Raw genomic sequence first — 24153 nt, forward strand, 5'->3', positions numbered from 1 at the left:
TCCATGAAATTTTTAACTACTGTTTGTCAGCTCAATCTTGGCAGAACTTGAGGGAAGGTTAATAATAACTGGAACACTTTTCCTCGCAAAAGAAGCTTTAAATTTCATTTTTCCTCATTTAAGGTAATCACTCGAATATAAAAATAGGGCTGTTTTTTGCAAAAATTTTTACAAGAACAAAAGAAAATTTTCTCAATTGCAGAGGAAAGTACCCGGAGATATTAAAATGAAATTTAAAGCACTGAATCGATTTCGATTAAATAATTCGATTGGAAATAATTATAAGTAATCTGCCATCCTTGAAGACATTAATCGAATTGATTAATTTACAAATTCCAAATCTCGTAAAATTTTTCGTAAAGCAGCAAATGCATATAAAATATCTTAATAACACAAAATTATGAAAAGATTTGAAATCAAATCTTTTGTTCATATAAGACAAGATGGGGCTATGGTCGTTTATGATTCAGATGAAAGCTCAATGAAATCGGAGGTGTTGATGTTGACACTTTTAAAATGATTAATTGATTGGCGTGTGATGTTATTTTTTGAAAAAAAAAAGATTCGGTAAAAAATTCCAATATATCCGTTCTTGATTTTTCTTCAAATGAAACACCACAATTTTAATCAAACCAGCTTCTTATTGCTTACAAAGCATTAAATGGTTGATTTTGATTCTTTTTGTTTTGCCTTGTTCTATCATATCAAAGATGCGAAGTAACATTTTAAATCCCTTAAAAAGATAGTTTTGAAGAAATATATATTTTTCATTGCTAATTAAGGTGATAGGTTTTTGTATTTTTTTAGATACAACTAAACAACTCAGATAGATTGCCGGTTAAAAGATCAAAATAGTGTTCATAAATTATTTTGAAAAATATACTCAAAATATCTTAATCGGCGATAAAAGCATATTAGAGTGGGCTCATTTTAATGTTCACAAAACTTTCAATCGCGATAACTTCTCGTAAAAAGCAAGAAAAAAATCGATAGCGTAAAAATTTACTCAACAAGGGCTTTCAACTGTTACCACTAATGTTTTTCTCCCATTACTAATAAAAGGGTTGGGATTAAGTATGGCAGAGAATTAAAAAAAAATGCGAGGCTAGCATACAGTTCCTTGACTACTTACATAACGCGGAATCATTAAGGTGCAGATTCAAACATATCAAAAATTTTGGCTGCAAAAAACTTCAGTTTAATGAAGCAGAAGAAAAGATTTAAAATCACTGTCAGTTGAAGAAAAGATAATGTCATGATCATCTAAATCGTAATATACAGAAATCAATACACGTAAAAGCGGTTATGCTGAAATCTTCCCAAAATTTTTGGAATTTTCAAACTTTTCGCTTTCTCTCTTTATTTTGCAAACCTGTTATAAAAACAGCAGTGTGTGTGAAAGTACATTTACTTTAAAAGAATCTACTATATCACTTTGCAAAAAATAACTGCATAGGTAAATTATTCATAGAGTCAATTAGACGAGTAGAGATTGTTGATAGCGCTGAGCAAGTCATATACGTCATCGCATCCACTGAAAATGTACTTCGCCTTGGTGGCTTTGTCCAAGTCATCTTGTATCTTGATGAAGGTGACGCAATCACTTCTGAACTCGTGGTCCTCCAGTAATGCCCCGAATCCCTCCTCGTCTGAGGAGCTGTCCCCGATGAAGACGACCAAATGACTCTCGTGCCAGTTAGGACCCACAAAGTCGTACAGGATTCTCTTCATGGCATCACCTTTCGTGATTCGGGGATGTCGCACCTGGGCCAACGAAACTTCAAGTTAATAATAGTAAATATTAGTTAATTACCCAATTATGCGAGAATTTTTTATCATGTGAGATCTTACAAATTTCTTGCAAACTTTTTTTTTATCAGAACTTATCAGACTAATTTTCATACAAATTTCTTGCAAACTTGTTTTTTATCGTACAAATTTCTTGCAAACTTGTTTTTTTATCAGAACTTATCAGATTAATTTTTTCTCAGATTATGCGTGGCCTGACTAAGATTTTTTGAGACAATTTGTCAGGTCTTACAAACTCATCGGATTTTACAAGATAAAAATTCTGCCTTATAACAATCTTTTTAACCATGTAAGGTCTGAATACTAGTAGTTATAAATCGATTAATAATAAAATATCAAATAGCTCTCTATTTTTAAGGCCTATTTTCCGTAGAGCCATTTGAAATGTAATTGACGCATAAGCTCTTAATGCTTCGAGAAAAAATTCCGATGCGAATACCGGGTTATAACTGAGAATTGTTAACCCCCCCCCCCCCATGAATAAAGCCCTATCATACACTATAAAAAAATTGCCGGTAAGTTGATTATAAAATCCAGGTAAATTTACCTGGAATTTGCAAGTAAATTGTTCTTTAACATATTTTCACCTGCAATTTCGCCTACCTGAAAGCGTTGCAGGCAAATTTACTTAGACATATTTAGAGTGTAACCATGTGTGAATAAAGCGAAGTGCTTTTCTGGACTAATAATGGTCTATATGGCCCCTGAAAAGAGGTGAAAGTAGGCAATTCAATTAATAAAAATAGCCAGATGAATTCCAGAAGCGAATCGAAGATTTGCAACTTCCCGGTCAACAAAAACGCATATGTAGCCAAAAATATTATTTTTCATCTGGACACAAATATTCTTTCTCGTATCTCCTAAGCATTTTTCGTTACACTGAGAAAAGCAAAAAAATTAAAGATGGAAAAACCTGATAAACTCTAAAATCTGAATTGGCTACAAGTTTTCACATGCTATGCACTAAACCCTGCGACCCATAAAATACATTGGGAAGCATAAGGCAGATGACGCGCTTGGAAAACTAAGAAACTTAACTGAGCTTTAAAAGAGATTTATATTTCAGGTCCCAAGAAAAGTAAAAAAATATTCGGTTTTAGCGTCACAGCATTTCAAAGAATTGATCAGATAATTTTCTCTTGTCGGAGAGAAATTGATAAGTAATGAATTCAATCTATTGCAGGAATTCATCAAGAGTAAGCGAAAGTTCAACTGCACAAAATCATTTATGACCAAACCTAGCCCCAAAAAAATCTCTCAAAAACATCAGTCATTTCAATCAGAACTATCAGTCTTGATTTAATAAACATAAACCACCTAATGTCGGAAGCATTGCTCTCCAACGACAGGCGAGACCATCAAATTCAGGGGCCGTAGCCTAGAAAAAGTTTCTTTATGGATGCAAAAATAGTTAACCACGCAGTGATTCGAACCACACGGATCTCCCGATCCTCCGCCAGAAAAAATATCCACTCGGCTATCAGGCCCTCATTGCTGCTATGCTGTAATCGATTTTATTTTAGCAACAAGTTTTACTTCTGAGTGAGAGCAATTGAGATCAAAAATGAAGAACGAAAGCGTGAAAAAGTCACTTGAGAAGTCAAAGAATGTTCTAGAAGAAAAGCGCAAAATGGTCAAGCAAAAAATTTGCATAAAAAAGACCAACACGTTTAGAATAATCGCTACGAACTTCGCTCAAGAGCAAATCAAAAAAGACCCTTACCACAAAGACTGGTTAGAACAAACTGTTCAAAGATACACAACACAAACTTCGGAAAAAACCAAGAAGTTCACTTAAAAATTAAGAAACAGGGGCCGATTGTGCGCTTGAAACACTTTATTAGGCTTTCAAAAACAGTGATATCAACCCCTGTGGGTTACATATTAAAGAAGCTTCCACCAAAAAAATTCAAAAAACTACAGGCAAAACAAAAGAAAGCGGTCAGCTATATCTGTCATTCTCTAGAAAAAAAAGCTTTTCATATTCGCCGTTCTCGGAGTTAGAAAAATATCCTTTCATTAGATTTAACCAGAAACGTTTGAGTTGAATCGAATTTTATGAAGTCAGACTGATGGTACTTTGCTAACAATTGATTTTCTCTGCTTTCTGTAGCAATAATTTTCACTATGAGACAAAAAAAGAACATTGATTTCCACAATAACCTTCTAGAACAAATTTAAAAATTAATTATTCCGAAAAAAAACTATGATTAATTTCACTTGGAAAAAGTATTAGGTAAAGGAACTGACCTCAATGCAGCCGTGTCCATCGAAAACTGGGAATCCATTTTTCCTAACAATTGAGCTAGCCTGACCCACAATATCTTCAACTTTGTTTTCAGGGACGTTGAAAAAGTGCCATGTCATTGCTGTGTCTTTATCCTCAATATTCCCTCCGCACTCTTTCCCTAGTTTCTTTTCCTTCAGCTCTTGGATAATATTTTTTATGCCAGTTCTTAACTTGTTCAACTCCTCAGCTTCCAAGTTGTATGTCATTCCTCCCCCGTTGAGACACATTTCGAGACCGTGGTTCCCGCAGTACATCATAGACGTTAACCCTACCCGTCTCTGGACGTCTTCTGTTTTTCGACCACTGATGGCGACTGATAATACATCTTTGAGCTGGGTGACTTGTGTGAGCATGCTGGCCATGTCTTTGGTCATGTAGGTCTCATCTGGCTCCGACTGTACTTCGGCTAGGGTTCCATCGTAGTCAAGAAACAGCACCAGCTTCTTTCCTGTCGCAAAAAAAACAACGTTTTTCAATTCCATCACCCAACTGTTAGTTTCACTGAAAATTATATCATACAAAATTGGGCAATTTAATTTATTGGGTAATTTATTATAATTAAAGGAAAATAACTTCTATATCATATATTTCAAACACTCTCCGTGTTTTCAGAACGCTTTAAATTCTATGTCCTAGGACGGTATATTCTTGAGAATGTTTACCATGATTCGGTTCATTTCTTGTCCAACTGTATCGGTTTCAAATGTTTTGGTTCCCCAGGCGTCTCCCAAAAGGTGCAATTAATAATCTCAACTAGAAATGCATCAGAAAAGATATCCAGAGTTGACCCTTCTTAGATACCATATCTAAGACCATATATGGTTCCAAGTCAAGGCAAAATTTCTTGTATGAAATCGTTTAGTTTTTTGTATGGTCTTGGATATGGTATCTGATATACCATACTTACCACACATGACTTTGATATGGTATCTAAGATGGCCTCAGGGTGGTCAGCCCGGGATACTATGATCTTTTCTATGATACATTGAATATACTCTGATCAATTTACTATGATCTTTTCATAATTTTAGCAACGAAAACATAAACCGACAAATGTCAGAAGAATTGCTATTGAACGACAGGCGAGGCAATTTAATTCCCGATCCACAGCCACAAGCACTAACCACTGCGCTACAGATCACTTAACTCTCCTATTCTGCAACCAATTTTATATTAGCTTAAGTTCGGAGCAATAGAGATCAATAGAGAGCAAAAATGAAGAACGAAAGCGTGAAAAAGTCACTTGAGAAGTCAAAGAATGTTCTAGAAGAAAAGCGCAAAATTGCCAGGCGAAAAATTTGCTTAAAAAAAGACACACACGTTTACAATAATTGCTATGAACTTCGTTCAAGAGCAATTAAACATGGATCAATTAACATTTCCAAAAATGGCAAAGATCAAAACCCTATGCACCAATACTTAGCTGCTGTTATAATAATATTCCAATTATTCAATCACAACATTACATATTCCATATAGAATTCCATTCTTTAACATGTAACATTCCAATTGGCTGTCCCGACCTAATATTCCGATTGCAGAGATTTATCCGTCGATTGACACAAAACATCCTTTTAATAATATTGCAAAAACATTCGATTTAAATTTAAACTTAGTGGGATAATTAGATATACAAACTTCATGATAAAAAAGTTAGAAGTTATCAAAAATAGTACAAGTGAATATGGTAAACAAACGACAAAATTTTCTTCCACAGGTTGCCTTAAAAAAACTTGGAAAAATATACGTACGTCTCAATAAAGAATATATGAAAACTCGGTCAGGTTGATTAGAACCTAAAAAACACAAAACTTGATTAATTCTAGATTTTGCTCTTAAACGAAAAGATTTAATAGAAAGTTCACGAGCAAAATTTCTCAAAAAGTTGCTGAACATTTAAATGATTCTGACGAAAACAACCGGTATCCAAAATCAACGTAAAGATGAGAATTAAAAGAGCGCGCTATTGACAACATTGTGATTAATTTAATTTTTCAAAACTCTTACGTTATAACCGCAAGTCAATACTGATGCATTAACATTCTACCAAAATTTTCCATCGAAATTTTAGATTTTTGAGAATTAAAAAACTCTTAGAAAAAAAATGTTGAACAGATTGCCACAGAAAACAAAATTTTGAAAGAAAAAAGCAAAAAAAAAGTTCTAAAAAGGATAACATTAATTAAAAAGTGTTCAAAAGTCTCCAAAAACAATTTTTGATTTCAATTTCCATTTCTAATTGACGGAAGAATGTTGCTTGTCACTATTGAGTGCCAATCGTTTTGAGTGCAAAAACTATAGAAAAACTCATAAACAAGGTGTAAGCAGTTAGTCTGGACTGACACAACTTTCTGCAGTGCTTTGAACTGCATGGATATTAAACAACTCAAAACGTTAAACACTTTTTGGAAACATTTAACAGAATAGGTGACAGATTGCCAATAAACAGCTGCGATAGCTTCGTGGACCTGTAGTTTCAGAGTATAATTGAAAAAATAAAACCTGAACAATTCGAAAAACGAACAAACTGATGTTTCGACTCCTCCAAAAAGTAGCCAAATCATTTTAAGATTCTGGAAAGAAATTTTTAGAGTGAGCTCAGTCACGTGTAAACAGAAAATTAACCATAACCGTAGACAAAAAATCACGTTCAATAAAGAAAATGCCGTCGCGCACTCAACTTAGACGAAAAATTGCATCAAAGAACAAGCAAAAGCTGATTTGAGGTCAACCTTAATTAACCGAAAAACGTGAATTAATTTGACGACAAAAATTTCAAAAACCAGCTAGACAACTCGCTCAAATACTATCCACAGAATTGAACAAAAAAATCAATGACCCTACTAGCAACTGAACATTACGAGCTAAGCAGACAAAAAATGGTTTCATAAAATCCGAGAAAAAAAATAAAAGCATTTAAACTGTAGATATTTTTCGTGTTGATGTATTAAAAACTGATGCTTCACATCCAAAAGGCAAAAACGCAAAGACAAGAACCTATCAGAAGCATCTCAGAAGTAACATATGAAGGACAAGCAAAGGATGGTAAAACCAGGAAAAAAGTAAAAAGCAAATATTACTCGAGATTCGCTAAAATAATTCTAGATGTTAATGACTACAATATTCATAGTGTAGCGCTAATTTCTGCGACTACAAGCTGAGAAAAAGAGCACGTTAGACAAACACAACTAAGGTGAAAAAAATGACAAATTTGAAAAAAAATCATTAATTAGTACTAATTTGTTCCAAGTATTTATGCTTAAAACAGTTTTGTCCAGCAAAGAACCTACACAACAACTAATCGGCAAGATAAGAGAAGTCTGACTGCATATATAAGAGACAGACAATGTCAAAATAGCCAACAACTGATTGACAATTAGCAAAATTATCAGAAATTATTAAAAAGTTGCTTTAATTATAAAAACTCATGTCTTTAGAAATTATTTTTATCACTAAAATCTCTCATCAACCCAGGGGCAGGCTCCAGAAATAATTAATTGGCGCCACCATCAATTCGACGAAAAAAATAATTAAGAACGCTATGAATAGGGACCAGCCTCAATTGAACACGCATTTCTAGAAGTGAAGAAATAAAACGAAAAAAGAGGAAAAACAATTCAAAAGTAACGCCTCTTTAATTTAGACATCACAAAAACTTTTTGAAAAATAAGCACTTAGAAGACTATAAAGAATGATTGGGGACTGTAATGCAACTTGATGCAGCAGTATTTTACAACCTGATCCCCTTTCCAAAGCTCAGTTCAATGTATCAAATTCCTGGAAATCCTTGACCTTACCTTGTAACTAATGTAACGTTAAGAGCCAAACAGACAGATAACCAGTTTCAGAAATTTAAAGAAAAAAATCAGTAAATAGCATTGAAACTGTATATACAAATGGTGTTCAGTTATTGAGAACCAATGTTTTCTATTAAAAATGCCAGAAGTCGAGAACAAATAATTTTGCAGCACATTGAAATCGTGCTTGATATGTAAGAAACAATCAGAGGCAAAAACGACAAAAACAGTCAAAACAGAAAAAATTAGCGAAAAATTCATTAGTGGTTAACGGTGCTAATGTATTCAAAATCAATATTGAGCAGCTAATTTCCACAACACCACCACCACCACCACCACCACCACCACCACCACCACCACCACCACCACCACCACCACCACCACCACCACCAACACCACCACCACCACCACCATAACGCAACAATCTGAAAAATGCATTTGGGCACCGATCTTTGAAAACACGAAAAAACGAAAATTTTTATCTTGAAAATTAGCGAAACTGCTTTTTTATACTTTTATCTTCAAAACAGAAAGTTTCCTGCTGAAAGATAAAACACAAAACAATCGTAATTTTTTGGATTGCAAAGAACCAAGAGAAGGCCAATAATAGCTCAACTCAGCAATCGAAGAAATTAAAAGGGTATTTCTTCGGACTCAAAGAACAAAAAACCAACCAACGTCAGATGAACTGCACTCAAACAACTAGTGGGATGGAACTCGAATCTATTGCAACCTAATTCAGTCAAAAGAGCAACCAAATTCATCACGAGGGCGTGAAAACTACAATGAAGGAAAAATTTTGCATAAAAAAGACACACACGTTTGCGATAATTGCCTCTCGAGCTCAAGCTTCGTTCAAGAGCAAATAACAATTCAAAATTGTCAGCTTTTGATGAATGAAAAGTATGCCTACAAGAAAACTATCCAATAAAATTCAAAAACAAAAAAATCAATTTCTACGGAAATCTGTACTCCAGAACAAGATTCTTTAGATTTCAAAAATGTGAAAGCTCACTTTTTAGGGAAAGCTGAAGTTTTAGATTCCGTAAAGCACCAGAGCAAAACTGTTGCTGTCGATGCCTAAGTCACTCAACTGCAATTGCAGATTTTAAATTATTGAAACTGTAAATTAGAGAAGAACTTTTGAATGAAAACATTTTACAAGCAACGAAATTGGGTTTTGTTTCTACAGTTTTCAGCCAAGTTTTTCTGTGAAAATGAAAGAAACATAGTTAACGAAAAATTGTTCATACTTAGAGCACGGCAACTTATTTTGCAGATAAACGAATAGATTATGGAAATTTTAAACAAGGCTTCAAAAAATAAAAAGACGGTATTAAAAAAAACTTCTTCTTTTGGTGGGAAGAATCCACTCATAAGCTTCGCAAATTTCGGAGAACAAAATAAACCAACTGAAAAATGAAACATATTTTAAATTATTTGAATATAAGTGTTAAAAAATAACTTCAGATTAAACTACGGTATTGTCTCAGCCAGGCTACAAGATATCGAGGACAAACTCAAACTAGATGTCAAGTTAATCGCATAGAAACTAATTCAATCTGTCACGCGGCATCCAGTTAGAAAAGAGAAGTGTCAATTGCAATTTTTTAGGCCAGCATGAATTCATTAAAAACAAAAATAAAACACTGGGCTCAAAATAAGAATAGAAGGAAAAATTTTATCACTATTTATTTCTAATCTGAAATAATATCATAAAAACCTGGAAATATTATAAGATAAAAAACATATTATAAAATAAAAGATATTATAAAATAAGAAAGAGAAATGAACTTTTATTTTAGAAAAAAAGCACAAAAAAATCTCTTAAAGTTTTGAACTAAATCTTGTTCCTATTTGACAAATATGACATGACAATTCATTGACTTAACAAAAACACTAGACATAGAAATGACACGGAAAGGTCTTGGAAAACTAATTAGAAAAAAATGCAATCGAACCATTTAAAAATTATAGTAAAACTGCCGCATGTGAACAAAAAAACCCGAGACAGCGATTTTTTGTTCAAACACCTTTTTCTCACACAACTTTAAATGGAGTTTGAAAAACTCAGGCCACAAAACCACTCGCACTTGCACTCCAATTCCTGTTTCGGTGCGACCAAAACAATTACTCCAATATTACTACAAAGAGACCATAAATTATAAGACAGCTACTGATAGTGCAAAAAAATGTAAATTGATCAATTGAGATCAAGTGCGCGAACAAAACTTGGCGAGATCCTGCAAAATTAATTCAACAGAAATTTTTTAATCTCTCTATCTAGACCTGATACGTCAAAAAGTGAGGAAAAAAATCAAGTTTCACAAATTTTTTTTCAATTCTGACCTCACCGTTTTAGTTGATAGTGCAAAAATAACGGATAAATTTCTCACCCTGAAGCGATGCGATAATTTGGCTGACCATTGTTTGAATATCTGTTGCAGTTGACATTTTGGTAATTTGTTCGACTCTTGTTGTGCTATTTGAGTACTTTTGATCAGCTGTAAGAGAAGATAAAATGAAGCCAAGCTCTTTCGGACGAACTAATGGAGACGACAAGGTTGAATGAAACTTAGTAGTACAAGTCGAAGCTGGGCAGAAGGAACAACGTATTGTATTATGGATGTCAGAGCGGGCTCTAAATGATAAGAAAGGGGGATTAAGTGTCAGTTAAACAGGGGGAGGGGTGGGGGCTGTGGAGACAAATAGTAAGAGAGTGTTTGACAACCAAACATCACAAATCTGTCTTCATTCTGACTGATGGGTCACCTCAAAAGTGCGCTGAAAGAGGATTTGATAATAGCCAAGATAAAAGTTAGAAATGATTCTACAGTTCTCATTTCAAACAAAACATTGTCCTGTGAAACTCCAAAAACACGCCATTGTTACATAACATTCTTCATAGTTACATAACAAACTCTTAAAATTTGAGCCGGGATTAGTTCGTTGACCGAAGGCGCATTAACTCCGCGAGATTTTCCTTAATAGGAACTTTTTTGTCAGCATAAATGATTTAAACTTGTAATTAAACTTCTTAATTTCAGGTGTTCTAAGCAACTAAGTAGAACTGGTAACTCCTCAATTTCGACTTAATAAACTTCTTAGCGTCTTAATTTCAGAGGAATTGTTGAAATTACTAAGCGAATTAAACGTCGGCAAGATAAATTTCAAATCGGTTTATTCACAACCTTGACCTACCCCCGGTGAAAAGATTTTGTGTCAATCTTGGAGGCAGTATTTGTACAACAGATCAGAAACTTTCAATCAAGTCAAAATGAATCAAAAATCGCATTCATGACACGTGTCAGTTCAGAAACATTTTTTTTGCCTTTTTTAAAAAAACTTTTAAAAGCAGCATTTTTTCCATTCTCTATAAATTTCTGGTTTGCATCAAAAGCTATGGAGAGGGCGGGGGGGGGGGGGGAGGGGGGTTAGATTCCACTTGAGAGGGTGGCGGGGGGGGGGGGGGTAGAACTGAAAAAATATAGATGTAATGACCAAAAGGCAATTCCCAAATCTAAAAGTCTAAGTTGCTTCAAATTATCTGCAAATTCCAGCAAAATCCACTGAACTGGAAACAATCTGTTTCAAACAAACGAGAAATAACATTCGTTTCAAAAGGGGAAAATAGACCATGTGAACAATCTCTGGAAGGCTTTGAGGCAACCTCGAGGTATGGAAATTAGATTCAAGCATGACAGTTTGTTTCAGTGACCGATAGGTCAACACCGCTCTCAAGGATTTCGTATTTTAAATGAGATAACTTAAATCTCTGCAGAGTACAGTGATCAATCATATAAATGACAACTAATTAAAACTAAAGCTATCAAAATTATTTCAGAACATGATCGATCAAACGAATAATGAAAATGACCGCGTATAGATCGTGTACGAAATGCAAATAATTGTACAAAAAAAATTGATAAGTCTTGAAATGAGAAGCAGTAGTCATTGCTAAAAGAATATGATGATTGTGCGAAACTAATGAACAAGAACTAATGAACAAAAACTAATGCAAATGTTGACCCCCCCCCCCCCCCCCCCGTTTGGTGGTCATGATGTATAGCCTTCCAATTTCCGTAAACATACCATAATGGGTTTTTTGGGAGGGGGGGGGGGGGTATAATTTATCATTCGTTGACCAGAGAGATCCGCCTTCACAACAACGCAAAAAATGCAAGCAATCTCAAGAATTTGGGCACATTAGTTTTAACAATTTTGTCTCAAACGAACAGTTGAATATGCTGATGAAGGCATCAAAAAGGGTGGTTCTAAAGATGGACATCAAAATAAATTCCAGTGTAGTGAATTCGCGTTGTCACAGCCAATAGTCAAACCATATTTTGTCACAAGAATTGAGAAAATCAACAGAATTCTTCTTCTAATCAAACCCAAACCACAACGCACAGGTATCAGATTATTTTGAAATCCATCCAAAAAATTAACGAATATGTTTACATATTGTGAAAAACAGACGCCTCATTTATTGTTCCAACTATCCAAAAAAGTTTTGGGGCTAACAGTAAAAACTATATTACCATGGCTTTTTATATTAGTATCGCTAAATAATAGAGTCGCATGGAAGATCTATCAAAATTGAATCGATTGTTATAAATTTCGATTTTTGATATCGAGAGGACAAATTAAAGTGCAAAAAAACTTTTTGTCTGTTCACATTTTAATGCATTTTCAAATCTTCGCAGCACGTTTAGGTATGCAAAAGCGCTAGAAGAGTCATTAGATGTGACAATTTTTCTTGTAGTGAAAAAACATGCAAAGCTGAAGACTCCTCTTGGAAACGCTCCCCAGCTGCTTTATTATTCTCACATTTATAAAAAACAAAATGATCGACTAAACATACCAAAACTACTTTATTTCTTACTGTTTAGGCAATTCATTTTAGGGAAACCTGAACAGATGTCTGTGTAGTATTTTGATTAGTCTTTTGTGTCTAAGCCTCAAAACACTTTTAGGTTTTGTACATTAAGGTATGGAACCAAAGTTTCCGCGATAAAAGCCACAGTTCCGGCAAATTTTAGTCATTCGACCCCTCTTTCGTCAATTATGGCACACTTTACTATCTCAACTTAAATATATTTAGACAACTAAGTCTTTTTGTTTCTCAAAAAAATAAATAAATGGTTAAAAAACCAATTCAAGAGTTCCATTCTCTTCTAGAAAAAGCTATTAAAACAAACCGTTGGACCAATTCAAACAAATTCGTTGACCAAAGAGATCCATCATCACAACAGCGCAACCGTCAAGCAATTTTAAGGATTTGGACACATCCGTATTTGGACGAAAACATTCGTATTGAATATACAGATGAAGGCTCCAAAAAGATGGTTATAAAGATGATATCAAAATGAAATACAGCGCAGTGAAGTTGCGTTGTCAGAGCCAATAACCAAAACGAAATTTGTCACAAGAATTAGGAAATTCAACAGAATTGCTCTTCCCAAACCACAACGCACAGGCATCAGATTATTTCAAATCTGTCAAAAGATTAACGAATATGCTTACATTGGAAAAACAGAAGCCTCAATTATTGTTGCAGCTATCCAAAATAGTTTTGGGGCTATCAGTATCAACTATGCCACCATTTTTTTTCTAAAATAGCATGGCTAATTAATATAGTTGTTGGAAAGATCAATCAAAACTGAATCGATTGCTACAATATCGATTTTTGATATCTAGAGGAGGAATAAAAGGGTCCGAAATTTTTAGTCTGTTCACAATTTATTGCATTTTCACATCTTAGAAGTACGTTTAGATATGCAAAAACGCTAGAACCGTAATTAGATTTGACAAATTTTGCCGTCCACAAAAAACACAAAACTGAATAACCAAAAGGAAACGCTCCGCGGCTGTCTTAATAATCTCACATTTAAAAAAATTGACCGACTAAATATACCAAAACTACTTTCTTTCTTATTGTTCAGAAAATCTTTGTCTCTTTTTACGGGAAGACTGAGCCATTGTCTCTGGTCTTTTGTGTCTCAGCCTCAAAACACTCTTAGGGTTTGTACATTAAGATATGGAACGAAAGCTCCGACGATGATAGCCACAGTTACGGTAAAATTTTGTCAATCGACCACTCTTTCGGCACTTCTGGCAAACTCTACTATCTCAACTTAAATCTAATTAAACAACTAAGTCATTTTACCTTTCGAACAGTTATCTAAATATTTCCAACAAATTTTGCAGCAAAATTTGATCATAGTATCTGGAAACTCATTTATAACTGCAAACAAGTAAAAACATTAAAAAATTTAGACTTCGGAAGCTTTCAGTGAAAAACGCAAATTCGCATCTTACAAAAACTTTTGTCTTCCCTCTTGAAAACTGTGTTAAGTGGATCTATGGAAAATTGGAGCTCTCCTGTTCAGATTATGTATACAGTCTAATTAACCAAAATCTTTTACCGATGGCGTACAAGCGGGCATCTCAGATCTCTTTTGTTTGAACAAAATACTCGTTGGACGGAATTCTTAATCCAAATGATTTATGAATTATCATAACATGACTGCAATACAAGATGCCGTGGTAACGCCTTGAGTTACTAGAGAGACGAGACAGAAGTGGTGAAAAAATTCTTTTGTTCGTGTAGTAAAGTAGAACGAGGCGCTTTCTTTTCCCAGTGACTTTTCTTGGTATACGCGATTGATCAATCCTAAAAGCTTCCAAAGAGAAATGAAAAAATTCTTTCAGCCAGAAGCAGCATGAAAATTTAGATATTACTGCCATCCATCTGTATGGGATCTATTAGACAACTTAAATCTTATCTGAACCTCCCCAAAGTGGGGCAAAGCCAAGAAGACGGAAACCATGTTTGGTTTGAACTTATTTTTACAACTATTATTATTACAATCTGCAAATTCCTTTTGTTTGAAAGAAATTCAATCAGGGAAAAATTGCATCCTCATAAAAAAACGCAGCAAATATAATAGAAAGACGGTGCAAACCTGCAAACAACGCTGTTAAATGAGCTATTTCGATTTAGCGACTAAAATCTCTAAGTGCCTGAACGCAACCTATAATTTTGACCCTTCAGGATACCACTTCAAAAACGCTATTGACTGAGCTATTTCGATTCAGCAACTAAAAACCATAAGTCACTGAACTCAACTAACTATTTTATCTCTTCCGTATGCAAATTGATAATTTCTTTGCATGTATTTCACGCTCTTTTAAACACTCAATAAATGCTTTTCGAATACTCGCAATCTTCACGTAGACCACTTTTGAACTCATTTTTGATGACAGTTTTCTAAAGTTATCACCTGAGCTTAATACATGATTTCGCAAAATAAACAATTTTTTATCAATTTACACAAGCTATGATTACTAAACGGATCGTATTTATATTGGAGAGCCAACAACGTTTTCACTGTAAAATTTAACCAATATTCGCCGAAACGAGAGTCAGCATGGAAAGATGAATAAATTATTTATATCAAACAGACTTGTGCAACGTTTCGGCTTTGCTGGCTATAGTAGTGACTTCTTTTTTGGAAAAAAGACATTTCTTATTTTTCTAACAGATAAATTTTTTCGTAAAAACTGTTGACCAAATTGTGTTTTGCGCAACCTTTGGAAAGAAATGCTGAAAAATTGACATTATTGTTTTGCTATGTTTGTTTGCCAAGTAAAAAATTTGTAATCATCACATGTTTTCTTCGTGATTTACTCGTAACTGCATGTTTTCTTATTAGAGAGTTTAATTTCGTAGTTTGACTGGCCTATAGTCGCAGTTTTTCTCAATAGGTAGCATATAGACTCCTATATCCAACGTTAAAAAACGAAAAATGTTGCCGTTAGTTTTTAGTTTTGTTTCGAATTAATTTAGAGGGTGATAAACAATTTAGGTGTCAATTTTTATCATTCAAGTAGAAATTTCAAAATCAGCATATTGAAATTTCAAAAAATTCTAGCCATTAAGTCTAATAACGCAAAACTTTGATTCTTAGTTTCTTTCTTATTAAAAGTGAACGACTGCAATATTGCTTCTTTCAATTAATTTCAGACGGTAATGAATTTTTAATATTTATAACTCGAGTATCAGTTTCGGAATTATAAATTTTTAACACTGCTTTTCGTTAATTCTAATAGAGAAACACCGCAGATCTCAGTTTTAAACTAAGAAACTACAATTTCTTTCTCATATAATTTGAGACCATTATGAATTAAAATAATTAACTAGGCAATCTTCTTTGAACGGTTTTCTTGTCTTTTCCCTCCAGTTTCAATTGTTGCGAATTGTCGTTAACAGCTGCTGAACAGCTGAGTAACCGAACAAAAACTCACAACTAAAAAAACAGCATTGTTCTAAATCTTCCAATAACTTGTCCAGAGACAAGCGAGCCGTTTTTCGTGAGTTTTCAAAAGGTAGCAAAATATTCGGCGTATTTGTCACCTTGAACTGAAATTGCAGAGAACATGCAAGAAACTTGGCAAATTCTGTCAAACAAACGGCAAATTCAACTTCTTTAAATGCTGATGCCAACTGGATTCCACGAAATCAACAAGAGCTTGTTTCAGTTAGCGAGTGGTCTTGGAACCTCTGATGCCACGCACAGCGGGGAGCCTTATTGTATGTGCCCACAAATAGATATAATGGACCGTTTTATTCGATAAGTTGTTCTCAACTGTAGTATTGAAACAGTTTTCTGTTTATTTATGTGACAAACCTTGATTGAGTTATCGAATAGACGCTTTGAGTCAAATTCAATAATATTTCTTTCATCATGAATAAAAACTTTAAGTCAAATTTAATTATATTTCTATCATCATGAACAAAAGGTTTAAAGATAAAAATGAATGAGGTCATCGCAAACCTCCTAGTCCGTTAATTGTTAGAATTGGAGAAAAGTGAGAACTTTATGTTACTCCTATTTACATATGGTTCAGACAATTTTGGTCTTTTTGAGCATATCCGCGACTATCGTGTATAGTATCATTTTAAAATTCGTCAAGTCCGGAATTGAAATCACTCATGTCACAATTTCCTCTTTTTTGAAATCGTCTAAGGCACAGAGTATGGCCAATTTGACACAGATCAGGGCGTTCCCACCATATTTTTGGTCATGTTTTTGAAATAAAAATCTTGACATTTTCATCATTTCAAACAGTTCCGAAGTAATTTTGAGAAAATAGCTATCATTAAAAATATTTATCAAAACATTTAGCAATTCTTTTTTCTGAAAAATTGACATTAATTCTCCGCTGATTAATCCGACCTACCTTAGTGGGCGAGGAACTGCATGCTCTATGTTTCTCGTTCAATCAAATTTGGTCGATTGATATATTCACCGTACAGAGTTGTAAGTGTTATCATTAGAATGCCCGTTCAGCGTAAAATATATAATTTTAAAAAAATTATGTGTTATCGGGGATCAAAATTTTGTGAATATTTGACTGGTTTTTGTTTCTGTTCAGATTTTCTACATTTTTGCTCAAATTTTCGTGAATTTGTCTAAAAAATTTTTAACGATAGTGTAAGTGATTTAATTTCAAAAGACAGAGAAGTGTTGCTGAACTGCTTGGTCCAACATTTTTGGCAAAACTTGACTTTATATTTCGATTTTAACCTTTTTCAGAAAAAAATCTGCTTCTTTAGCTTTCTTTGTTTCACTTTTGCCAGAGGAGTTTTCTGCTTCATATGAAAGTATTTTGCTATTGCAATTTTGCCAAACTTTTGCTAATTTAACTTGAGAATTGTCCAAATTCATTATTTATTTTTGATATCTTAATTGACCGAATGACCGCGCAAATGAGACCGAATGAAGATAAATTATAATTTCAGTGAAAAGCTCATGTCTCAGCAAAAAGAGGCCTCATCTTCTTTCTAGTAAAATGAAAAATTGCGGATTTAAGGTTTAAAAGACAGTTTGTTGACTTTTATTCTACGAGTTTTGACATTTTTTGATTTTGGGTATCTTCATCACGATGACAGAAGGCCCAAACATATCAAAAGTTTTCAGAACAGATATTATGATTTCAAGGGCTTCGAAAACGTTTTCTCGCAACATTTAATTTTGATTTTTGACACTACTTGTTTTGCTTTCTGTAGTGGTTTGAAATAATCCCAATAACAGCAGATCTCAATGGCTTCCTCTGGAGGTATAAACAAACGTATTTAATGATTTAATTTGATAGCTACTGATTTTCATGACTTTCAAAACAATTGTTTTCAAAAACTATTAGATCTTTTTTATTTTTGCCCTTTTTGTTCTTTGTTTTGTCTACTTGCCACTAAGTCTCATTTAGGACAGTTCCCATATCGTTTCTAGTTAAGTACATGTTTTTTTTAGCTTAGGTTTTATCAGACATTATTTTGACTTAGTTGTTAAGTTTTTTTTTAAATTAGACATTGAGTAATTATTGTTTGTTGCTGTTTTTTGATTTTGTTGTTTGCCTTGTCTCGTAGTTCCTTAATGGCACGCCTCATTGGCCCTCTAATAGCCCATTACTTAATTCGTTTAGTTGTTTGAGTTCAAAGCATTTTTTTATACACCAAATATATATTCGGGGCCTATTTAATTGCTTCCCTTAGTTTTTTCGTTGATTCCCTCCATCTTATGTAACAATGGTTAAAGAAAATATATATAATGATACACATATAAAATTACTTCGGACCTGTTCTTATGGTGTTAAACCAACTGAGTACAATCCATTGAATACATTCCAATGACCTAATTTTTACGGGAGATTTACTTTGCCCTTAATTTCTGAATTACATGGGGCCAGAGCTGTGTCTAATTGAAATTTTGCGATGATGCATCACCTTCTAATGCTGTTTTAAGTGGTCTAATAATTGTTGGAAAACTCAAAAAAATGAATCATTTGAGGTGCAAACGTTTGTTTGAACAAAAACTAAGAGGGTCAAGTGATTGGTGGGGATTGAGTGGGCTGGGGGGGGGGGAAGTGACGAGGGAGGGATGGCCTAACGCTCCAGGTGGAGGACGGATGAACGAAGTAGGTGTGGGGATGACGGACGTAGGGGATTAAGTATCGCCCTTCACACACTGAGTTATTGTCTCTTCAAATCAGTTTCGGTGAACCGCATACTTAGAGACTGGAACGTGCTATGAAATTGAGTTGCTGAATTGATGGATTCTTAAACCTGAAAATTGAGTAGTTTTTTTTCAATAAAATTTACACACCTTGGTTACCATCTGTTTCGTGGAGTGCAAGTGGAGTGTAGTTTATTTTGGGTCTACGGGGGCTAACCGAAGTGCTTATCAGTTCCCCGGTGAGATCGTACCTATTCTTTGTCCAAGTTTTTGGGGTGTTCTCTCCCCCCCCCCCCCCCAAAGTTTTCTGGGGCGGTTTGCCTGTGAAAACAACTGAAACTATTCCCCGACGCCCATTTTTATGCAATTCTCAAGATGACAAAATACAAAAAAGCGAAACCTAATGCGCATATCAGTTTATTAGATTTTCCCTGCGGATCCTGTCAGAAAAATTGTGATAGCTTTTGTGTACAATGTTCAAACTGCAAAACGTGGTTTCATGATTCGTGCTCAAATTTACCAAACAGCATTTTGGCAGTTTTGGGAAAAATTAAGGGCATAAGTTGGTCTTGTGAAAATTGCGAGCAAAAAGGTCAACTTCCAGTAACAAAAGCCGATATTGTTTCTTTGTCGGATAATATTCATTCACTTAATACACAAATTCAACAAGAATTGTCTGAAATCAGAAATGATATTTACCAATTGAAACAAAACTCTTGCGAAGCTAAAATTGAGCAGCTTCAAAATGAAATCAAAGACTTAAAGAGCAGCGTGGGTTCTCTGAAGCAAAATAGCCAACCAAAACCTCAATATAATCAACAATCGGAAAACCACATGAGCGACAAATTAATAATTTTTGGAATACAGGAGAATCAAGACCAGATTTCGAGAATTGAAGCAATGAATACAGACAAAAAACAAGTAGTATCTATTTTCGAACAAATAATGGGACTGAAAGATGTCGTAATTCATGACTGCTTCAGATTAGGGAAACTCGTTAACGAGAAGAACAGGCCTGTTGTAGTGAAAATTGATAATGCGTGGACTTTCAGAACGATCTTCTTATCTGTTTCAAAGTTAAAAGGTTCGGGATTTGTCATAAAAAAATTTCTCTCCGTTGAGGACTACAAAAAGGAAAAAACACTATATCAGCGGAAGACAAATCTGATAAACAATTTTGGCTACGAAAAACACAGTTTCTCCATTAAAGGTCAAGAGTTATTTTATAAGGGAAAAGTTATCGCTGAAAATTTTAACCCGAATAGTTTGCAATCCTCTACAGATCAAAACGTCCATACGTCCTGACTACCAGCCATCAAAATCTCGTCCTTAAACTGTAGATCCTTGCTGAATATTAATCGAAGAATTAGCCTTGATATTCATCTCAAAGTTCATAAACCCGATATTATCTGTCTGAGTGAAACGTGGTTTGATTCGAGAGTTGATGACACATGTGTCTTCATTTCAAACTTTTATAGCGTAGTTAGTAGAATTGATCGATGTAATGGTAGCCATGGAGGAGTTGTTATTGGTATGAAAACAGAAATTAATGTTCACAGTGAAACAATCCAAGCTAAATCTCCTGTTGACTTTGCAACTTCGGCTCTCTTTTGCAATTTAGAGCAGGCAATAATTGTTATAAATGTTTACAATCCACCTCATGAATCGCCTTATCGCTTAGAAGTAAAATTGTTTGATACTTACTTACACGAAATTATTAGTTCGGCTCATGAAAAAGTTCTTAAAAACAATTTAGATCTCATCAATGTGCTCATAGTAGGTGATGTAAACCTTCCTGGAATTGATTGGAGCCTCCTGAGCAGTAATAATGCCTATGAAAAAACATTTTGCCAGGTTTTTCGGAAATACGGATTTTGCTCTCTCATAGAGGACAAAAACGTTAAAAATGATTGCTTTCTTGCGGTTTTCCCTGACACTATTTCTTTTGCTCATATCCATGCAACGTTTTCCGATCACCCAATGATTAGCGCTGAAGTAAATTTTTCTAGCAGCCAGGTTGAGAAATCAAAATCAGTTTATTCTTTCCGAAAAGCGAATCTTCCCAAAATTGCTGAAAGATTCAGTTACTTTGATGCCTCAGCTGGAGATATAAACCACACACTTCAACATTTTTATGATGAAATCAACTTTTGCTGTATGGCTTTTATTCCTCGGAAAACGAGAAGGCGAAGGGAAGCTCCTTACTACTTTTCGTCTCATTCCATTCACGCAGAAAATATTCTAAATACAGCTCGACGACGTCAAAAAGATAAGAACATAATTGAAAGGCTTGAAAAGAATTTAGCTGATTCACTTGAACTAGATAAGACAGTATATCTGAACTCTTTCGCAGGTTTAACTCTGACAGAAGTTTTTCAAAATCTTAAGAGCTTTCGTCGTATTCCTGATCTGCCCACTAAGATGAAGTTTGCTGGAAACAGTATTTCTGGACCGTTGAAAATTGCCAATGCTTTCAATCAACATTTTGCATCTGTTTTCAGAGAGGATACGAGCCCTCTTTCAGTGCCACTCGCTTCAGCAGACCCCACAGTTTGTCTAGAAGATATATATTTCACTAACAGTGAAGTAAAATCAATGATCTTTAGTTGTCATTCGGGTTCTGAGTCCTACGATAAATTGCAGCCAATCTTATTGAAAACGTTTTCACCTGCCATTGTCCCAGTTGTTACTGAGATATTTAACAAAATTATAATTCAGCAAGAATTTCCAAAGAGCTGGAAGAAAGCAATAATTAAACCCCTGCATAAAAAAGAGTCGAGAATTGACATAGAAAATTACAGACCAGTGTCAATGTTGTGCGCGCTTTCCCTAATTTTCGAGAAATTACTGTATAGAAAATTTAGGGATCGTTTATGGAAAAATTTAGACAATCGCCAGCACGGTTTCAGGACCAAGCATTCTACTATCACTCAAATGATCCAGTATTGTGAAAAAATTTTTCGTTGTTTGAATGCTAAAGAGTCTGCTTTAAGCGTTTATCTCGATATTGCAAAAGCGTTCGATACAATTAATCACAATGCAATTTTGTTGAAGCTTACGCATTTTGGATTTGATAACCAATTTCTCAAGTTTTTTGCAGATTATTTGTCAAATAGAACGCAGTGCGTGTTTGTTAAAGATGATTATTCGTCAGAGTTAGCTGTTACGAGTGGTGGTCCACAGGGTTCAGTGTTTGCGGTTTTTATGTTTGCTGTGTACATTAATGACCTTCCATCTCTAATGGAGAACAGCACATATCTTTTCGCCGATGACACAAAAATTATTGGAAGTCAAATGAATTTATTTTCACTACAAAATGATTTAAACAAAGCAATTAAATGGTCAAAAGAAAACAGAATGCAATTCAACAATGCAAAGTTTGAAGCTATATGTTTTGATGTAAAAAAGTTAGATCAGTGTAGTGTCCACTTGTATGCAGACGATACAGAAATTACATGCAAATCTTCGGTGAATGATCTTGGTGTAGTAATTACTAATAACTTGAAATGGGACAGTCATATCATTCAGCGGCTGTCAAAGGCACAACAAAAGCTTTTTTTCTTGAAGAGAAACGTTCCCTTTTCTACAAATACGAAAGTAAAAGTAAGTTTATACAAAAGTTACATTTTATCAATTCTCCTGTACGCGTCAAATGTATGGTTCTCGAATTGGCCAAATTGCAGAAAACTCGAAAAGATGCAAAGACGAGCGCTCAAGTGGGCTTTGAATAAGAAATTTTTTACAGATAGTGACTACAATCAGAGCCTCATTTACAACAATTTGTTGCCGATCAGTTTTCTTTTGGTTCGAAATGATCTTCTTATGCTGAACAAAATTTACAACTGTGATACTGCCCTTAAGTTTGATGATTATTGGAAAGTTTTCAAGGGACCACGCAGTAACCGTTCTGCAGCAAAACAATTTTTGAAGACCAATTTTAATTGGACGAAATCAGTCAAATTCGAAGAGTATTTTGTCTTGAGAGTTGTGAAATATGCAAATGTTCTCTCTCAGCGAAATGACATCTCAACTTTTGACTGGACATGTCCAACAGTGTTATTTCGGAAACAGCTGAACTCGCTGTTGAAATTAAAGGCTTTGAACTTTAAATACTATCAGTATCCTGTTAATTGGTCCTGTTTCTAATTAGTTAACAAAGTGATTCCCGCATCGCGGGTACCAAGTCAATTTAATAATAATAATAATAAAGGCGCAAAGGTTAAAAATTTGTGTTCTACCTATCAGTATTCTGAAGCAAACAACACTTTCTCAAGACAACATAGAAATGAAAACAGACAGGCCTTTTCACTGTCAATAATCACTGTCAATAAGAAGCGCGAAACGAAGAAGAAAAACGCCATTCGTGAAGTTTTACTATAAAATTCTGCGTAATATAAAAAAGGAAACAAATGCGCAATTTTCTCCCAAGGAAAATGTAAACATTGAAATTTAGTGTGAATTGAAATTTAGTGAAATTGAGTCAAGGTTTTTTAAACTAAGCTAAGCTAATATTCATCTAAACCCAACAGCACAGACCAACTTATCGTCTGATCGACACAAATTTCAGAGCCACGATAAACCGAAAACGAGTACTTTGGGTTCAAATAGTGAAGACTCTAGCAGGTCAAAGAGCTTCGAGTGTCGCTTCCCAGACGGAAAACAGCTATACGGGCTTGTGAAAAATTCAAATCAATGAAATTAAATGAAATACGAGAACACAGTGATAGGAATAAAATAGTATAAACTATGAAAAAAAAACAAGAGTAGCATTACCAGAACAAGGTCGTTAAGTTTCGAAAGAGGCACTTGTTTATGGCTGAAATTATGAAATGCGCATGCAGCGCAACAAGTTTCATTTGACAAACTATAATTTTTATTACCTGTTCCAGATAACAGCATCACAGAATCGTGTAGCAACAGCCAAAAAGTGTCGTTGGCGACCCATTTTTATGGGTATTCTCGAAACAGTAGACAGACCCTGCCGAAAACACCCCCGTTTCATACCAACCTGAAAAAAATTAAATAATAGAGAATCAATGCTCAGCTTTAGGCTGCAATAGATCTCATGGAACCATTATGCTGTTTTCTCTGAAAATATCATTGGTGTGAAATGCGGCCCAAACTTTGAAAAAAAAACCCTGCATTATAACTTTTTTGATTTCAGAGTTGTTGAACAATTCATTTTTCGGATCTATTCTGTTTTGTGCTTGAAATCTCAAACACATCGCAAAGCATCATA

General features: G+C 34.5%; 1 protein-coding gene across 1 annotated transcript; it reads right to left on the bottom strand.

Moving 5' to 3' along the window:
- Positions 1–1390: 1390 nt before the first annotated feature.
- Positions 1391–23915, bottom strand: LOC142336496 (uncharacterized). The gene is made up of 4 exons (XM_075385381.1): positions 23795–23915; positions 10293–10537; positions 4060–4547; positions 1391–1764 (listed from the first exon to the last, which is right to left on the bottom strand). The coding sequence occupies exons 1-4, from the start codon at positions 23857–23859 to the stop codon at positions 1474–1476; spliced, it is 1089 nt and encodes a 362-aa protein (XP_075241496.1). The 5' UTR covers positions 23860–23915; the 3' UTR covers positions 1391–1473.
- Between the last annotated feature and the right edge of the window lie 238 nt (positions 23916–24153).

Source organism: Convolutriloba macropyga, chromosome 3 (genome assembly GCF_964194025.1).
Source record: "Convolutriloba macropyga chromosome 3, txConMacr16.3, whole genome shotgun sequence".
NCBI classification, from domain to species: Eukaryota; Metazoa; Xenacoelomorpha; order Acoela; family Convolutidae; genus Convolutriloba; species Convolutriloba macropyga.

Coding starts and splice junctions, on each gene's coding strand:
- LOC142336496 (XM_075385381.1), bottom strand. CDS start 23,859: ATGGGTCGCCAACGACACTTTTTGGCTGTTGCTACACGATTCTGTGAT. Junction 10,538..23,794: donor GATGCTGTTATCTGGAACAG/GTAATAAAAATT, acceptor CTTATCATTTAG/AGCCCGCTCTGACATCCATA. Junction 4,548..10,292: donor AATTATCGCATCGCTTCAGG/GTGAGAAATTTA, acceptor TTTTTGCGACAG/GAAAGAAGCTGGTGCTGTTT.